Source organism: Coloeus monedula (assembly GCF_965178545.1).
Source record: "Coloeus monedula genome assembly, chromosome: 3".
NCBI classification, from domain to species: Eukaryota; Metazoa; Chordata; class Aves; order Passeriformes; family Corvidae; genus Coloeus; species Coloeus monedula.
Window position 1 is genome coordinate 25,733,353 of NC_138783.1, and position 6,215 is coordinate 25,739,567.

The following is a 6,215-nucleotide window of genomic DNA, read 5'->3' on the forward strand; positions in this document are numbered from 1 at the left end:
TAAGGATCATTTCACGAAGAAACACTTTGAGAGGTTACCTAGTCGCATATCACCCCCAAATCTAAACATAAATCTGCAGCACAGGATCATCTAATTCGGCACACCCTTTCTCACCCCCAAAAATTGCATCTACAACGCACAGCATGGTCACTACACACCCAGACGAAAGGAGCCCCCACCCCTCTGGTGAGCACCCAGGTAAGCGAGCAAACACATGCGAAAAACTTTCTGTGTATTACGGAAACAACATTCAAACCTTCCCCACCCAACTCCGGCCCAGCTGCAGCCTCTCAACCCCAACTCGGCCCATGCCGAAACACACTTCCCCTTCCACGGGGTCAGGCGGCCAGCAGGGAGCAATTTACCTGTCCCAGCCGCACCAAAGAGTGGGATTATGGCTGTAAACCTTGTTCTCCCTTCCTCCAGCCACTCCTGCCCGACTCCCGCCTCCCCGAGCATCCCCTGCTGGGCTGGGGACCCCTCGTCCTTGCCAGGCAGCTGCCGTCGCCCGAGCGTGCCCGCGCTCCCTGCGCGGCCGGGAGGATGCGGGGAATGAGGGGACCGGCGGCATCGCGTGCGAAGCGGCGGCGGCGGCGGTGCCGCTCTGAGTCAGCGCTCGCCTGCGGCCGGGAGCGCGGGCGGGGAGCGAAAGGGAGCGGGCGCTGACTGATCCCGGCCGCCCTCCCGGCACGCAAGGCTCGCCCTGTGCCGCCGGGCCCCTCTGCAGGGGAGCGCTGCCCCGCAGCCGCCCGCTGCACGCTTCTGCCTTTTCCCCTTACTAACTTCGCGTAGCCGTGCGCGCACAAGCACCCCGTTGGTGATTTTGGCGTTTACTTTTAAAATCGGGAAAAGCCTCTTTGCTAAAAGTCCAAAGTCAGAAGTGGGAAGGGCAGAGCCATCAGAACGATGGCCGTGTCAGCTCTGCGTCCTAGTGCGCGTCCAGCATCTCCGCCTGCTCCCTCCCCTCGCTGTGCCTGCCCGCACAGCCCTCACCAGAGGACGAAAACTACGGTACCCCGAGATGCAATGTCTGCGTGGGTGTAGGTGTGAGTACCACCCATAGGTTTCAAATATTTTACACGACTTTTCCCAGTCCTTGTCTTCTCAAACCTCCTACGCTGGGCTTTCTGCCGCTGAAGGGCTGTTTTTCGACAAGGGCAGCAACCAGTGCTCGAAGCAGCACAGAGCCCGAGGCGTGCGTTCCCTTAGCATTAATTTGTGATTTTTCCAAGTGTTAAAAGAGGCGAGGGGAGCTAGGAAGTGTAAAAGCCATCAACACTCTGTGCCACGGAAAATGGTGTAAAGTATCCACGATCATAAATACTTTTCAAGAAAGGGTGTTTTTTGCAGAAATCAGGAACACCCGAGGGGTTATCCACCCATCTCAGAAACAACAGAAACCTGACATTTCTTAAGATTTCATTTTAATGGACTCAGTTGAACCAGTTACACCACAAGCTTTTCAAAAGCTGCGAGCTGAATGACGATTACTCACAAAGAAAGTTTCAGTGATGAATCTCACTGAAATGAATGCTTCACTTACAGAGCCTCTTCAAGAATCTTGAAGCACTCAGTGAACTCTGCAACAAACATCACTTGGGAACTGATTTCTGTACATGTTTTAAAATGAAATCACAGATCAACCTGTTTATTCCAACTGAAAACTGAGAGTAGATATGAAATGTTTTAACACTGAGATATAAAATATATGGCCCTCTCATTATGTGTCCCATGAATTAGCCCCAGGGTCCTTTTTGGGATAAAAAGCTTTTATTCCCCCTACCCAATCCCAGCCTGAATGCTGTCTCAGCTGCTGGTTTCTGTCTTAAAGGATGCCAGTAACATCAGGGGCAGAAGTGGCAGTGGAAGGTTGTCTACTTTGCTCTTCATAGGTTGCCCAACCACGTTGTAGATTGTACAAGAGATTAACTACCTGGAAGGTTTTCTGCTTACTTTTTTCAAGCATAAAAATGTACAGATAACTAACTACATGATCAGGAGATTGAGTACAAACAAACACAGAGAGCTATGGTCTGATTCTATTTTGCCCGTCTGCTAAAATCAGACATCAAACTGCTAATCAGGATTCATCTGGCTTGGATTTTCTGGAGGTTACATTGCAAAGAAGCAAAAGGCTATAATGAAGTGCACTTAATAAAATGTCAACTTTGTTAAGTTTTAGCACAGAATTCATGCCAGCTACTGTGCTGGTCCAGCTGTGCAGTGATGCAATACAGAAATGCCACTGGGTTGCATTAGTGAAGTCACACAACAGGATCAAAATGCAATACAAGGACCCCTATACTTTCCAAACTTTTTCCTACTCTTTTTGGCCATGCATACAAGTAGATTGAAAAGGCTGAAGCACTGATTTCCAGGACTCCAAATTCTTAAGACCACCTTCAGGCTCTTTCATATGACTCATGACTTTCACTCTTTCAGAAAGAAATACTTTAGAAATGCCAGAAGAACAAGCTCTATTCTGAGAAAATTCAGAACTTTGAATTATTCCCTGGGATAAGAGGGAATTTAAGTTGCAGGGCTTCTCCTTGTAAGTGTTATGTTTGGGGTGGGGGGGGGGGAAGTTTGAACAGACACATGCAAAAACAAGCAGGAAGAAAATCATCCCTGTAGCAAAAGAGCTAAAGGTCCTGGCTTTTTCATGTGGTAAATGTTCTTATCAGCCAAAACTTCTGCTTTCCCTAATCTCCTCCTAAATACCGGTGCATTTACATAATAAATACGCATGTGCGTTCACTGTGGCCGGGAAAGCACAGACTGTCTAAGGAAAACAAGCAGCAATGAATAAACCTGCAAAACAGCTCTGCAGAAGTGGTGAAGCCACCGGAGATGGAAAAACTTGCTGCTCTGCATGGGGACACTGATTTCATTGTAATTGCACATGGTGACAAGGAGCTGCTGGGACAAAGAAATTGGAAAACGAGGGGGAGTTTATTCCAGGCAAATGGTTAAGTGTGAGCTTATAGCTGATCCGACTGATAATTAAAGAAAAAAAACAAAACAACAAAATAATGGACTTGCTTTAGCCTCTGCCAATCTCCCACTGTGATTTCAGAAAAATTGCCTACTTGCTTCTGCTTGCTTAATGGGAAAGTAGATGGATTTCTTTGTCCAGTGTGGGCATCTGAGCTGATAGAGTTACACAGGACTGATGAGGACCTGCCAGGTCTTCACACACAGTGCTGGGCATAAGTGTCCCTTTCATAATCTGGTCAAGATAGTGAGAAATTTTCCACTCATTTCTGCTTTGGAAAAGCTCATTCAGTAGCCTCTCTGGCTGGCCAATGAAACACGCTTCCAGAGTCCTGCTCAGGTTGATGGACAGTTGAATGTACTGGCATTTGTGTTCCAAATTATCTGAAGTCTCCAGACATGTGGTACAGGTGCACCTACTTGCTTCCTACCTAAGCAAGCAGCATGATCAGTTGCACAATCAATTGTGGCTACTCTGAAAGGTGCTCAGGTAGTGCCTCCTCCACCCAAGAACAATCTCAGTTTAGCTAAAAGCACCTGAACACTCAGGGTTTGTTAGCATTGCAAAAACTTTTTGTGAGTCACAGCTACATTCTCAGCAGAGTGGGATGCTAAGGGGAGTGGGATTCTGTAGCAGTGAGTACAAACAAGAAACTTAAGGAAGTGTAACAACAAACATTTTTTTTTTTATTAGAGGAGCAATGGCCAAGCCATTCAGGAGGAATTAATTTTCAAGATTTGGCTACAGAAGAGCTCTACAATCTCTACATTGCCTTCCCCATGCCCAGCCGCTTGATTTTTTTCCAGGGAGGCTTCAGCAGATGCCTTCCACAGACGCCTTCCATCTTTTGGTCTCTGAAGGTGGGTTCCCTCTAGTGGCATTAAGAGGAGCATCGATTCTGTCTTATTGACTGATCTTGGTCCGTAGGAGGGGCAGGGGGAAAGAGGACACTGCAGGGTGTTACACGTATCAGGAGACGCTGACTTCAGTTGGCTAATAGCCTAGGACTCTTGTGTACCACAGGTTCTTTATTTTTTCAATCAGCTGTTCGAACATTATACTGACTCTAGCTGCTTCTTTGGCGAATCTCTGTCTGCAGGAGACAACAGAGTATGTGGTAAGATACACAAGTATGCGAGGGTAAACCCCATCTGCTGTAGTTATCACACTGCCTGTCGCTGGGAGTGCAGAGCTCCTCGGCAGTCCTAGAGGGGCTTTCCTCAGAAGACAGGAATAGGCAGTATGTGTGTGCCACGAGTTACATCAAACTGTCTCTAGGGTGATCATGCTTTTCCTTTTGTGAGGAAACTCATTTCCCCTTCCTTGAGCAAGATATATGCACAGTTAGAGCCAGTTCTATGGTTTGCATCAAGTGATCCTGGCACACTGAGTACTCAGCCCCTCACAGCACTGCAGCACCCTTCCAGACAGCTGATCCCCCACCAGCCAGCGGCCTCCTCCCTCACTACCCATGGATAAAGAGCAGTACCAGCTATCCCTGAGAACACTGTCATGTACAATGTGCCTCTCTGGGAAGAGCTTGTGCTTTCACAGGAGACCGCACCATCTCACCCCACTTTCCAGCACCTTGTTTCCTTGGTACATCAGGCTTTGGTTGCTGATTAATTTCCCCTTGGATCTCCCCATATAGATACTTGATTAATCTATTCTTTCTCCCACACCTCCCTCTCCCTTTCACGCATGGCTATTGGAGTGTTACTACAGAGAAGCTTTCCATACCTGGCCGCAACAACTGATGGACTCTGGACAGTATCCAGCAAGAACTGACTGATTTTAGGGGACACCTTGTTCACAGCTTCATAGAAGTAAGATGCAATAGCCTCAGGGATGGCCAGCAAGTCACGACGGTCTTTCTCAAAGATGGACTTTGACTGCACTTCTGAGAAAAAAAGGCAAACCCCCATGAGGCTTCTCATGTCACTTGTGTCTCTGGCATCTTCCCAGAAGCACAGGGAAAGAGATTTGAAATTCTGAGATTCAGAACCTCTCCCAGAATTTGCTCTAGCAGCATCCAGCAGCACCTCGTCACCCAGTCATGGGTATCTAAGTCATAGACCATTCATGGCAGAGTATTTGCACCAAGTATGGGCAGTTTTCATGCCAGGTCTCTACTGATTTGTTCCACGCTGCCAAGCACTGTGTAGTCATGATTTTCAACTAAATTATTTGGCTTCAGTCCTACTTCACAGTACATGAGAACCTGTAGAAGCTGAGCTTTGTCTCAGGCAAACAGCAAAGCTTTCCAGACTTACCGGGGAGAGTGGTGCTAAGGAGCAGGATCAGAGCTATCACCAATGCCCTGGATTGCAGCATGGTTTGCAGTACCAGTTCTGCTCTCTACACAGAGAGACCTGTGGGAATCAGCATACAATGTTTGGGGTTGTTTGCTGGGTAAACACCAGATTTTTGCAACAAACCTAACCAATAAATGAAGACAAGAACAGAAAGATCATGGTGCATTTCCTCTGAAGATGTGAGGAAAAGGCAGTATAAAAATGAAGGTGTCCTTTTATTTGTATAATCACAAATATCCACAATAATAACTTCAGGATCTCAAAGCAATATGGACAGTTAAAGCTGGTTCTTTTATAATAGAGCTAAAATCCCTTGTTTCAGCACATGAGCAAACCAGTAAAACTGCCAGAAGTCAGAGTAGGTTTCCTCCATGCATAAGTACAATTGAAAAATTTATAAGGTGGGATTTTTTTGTTTGTTTTGGTAAACTGCTGTAAAGAACATTGTGCTAGTGAGTACATCACATACAATGATCATCTTAGTGACCCAGTGATCAGAGTACTTTGTCTTGCTTTAGTTGAGCAAAGTCCCAACTAGCTAACTAGGTTCCCTTGCCTTTTTTCACTTTGGAATTAATGCAGCAGACAGTTGCCCAAACAGAACAAGTTCCCAAAAGTGAGTGAGTGCAAAATTTAGCTTCATCTGACTTCCTTTATTTTTGTCTTTTAAAAAACTCAGAATTGCAGAATTGAAAGTTTGCTACTTGGTACACTGAAAATACGACATTACACCTAAACAAGCTTTTCAAACATGCTGCACTTAAAAAGGTGTTTAGAAATTAAAATTGGTTTATGCCCCCAATTAGAGGGATGCATCACTCAGAGCAACATGAAGAAAACATTGAACATAGGAATTGCAATGGCAAAATAGGCTGAAAGTCTATTATATGTGAATGCTTTGCTAA

At 46.1% G+C, this 6,215-nt stretch overlaps 1 protein-coding gene across 1 annotated transcript; it reads right to left on the reverse strand.

The window, feature by feature from the left end:
- Window positions 1–3,988: 3,988 nt before the first annotated feature.
- Window positions 3,989–5,329, reverse strand: LOC309571561 (apovitellenin-1-like; the record flags this gene model as incomplete). The annotated part of the gene is made up of 3 exons (XM_082279182.1): window positions 3,989–4,088; window positions 4,736–4,895; window positions 5,269–5,329. The coding sequence occupies 3 exons, from the start codon at window positions 5,327–5,329 to the stop codon at window positions 3,989–3,991; spliced, it is 321 nt and encodes a 106-aa protein (XP_082135308.1).
- Window positions 5,330–6,215: the final 886 nt, after the last annotated feature.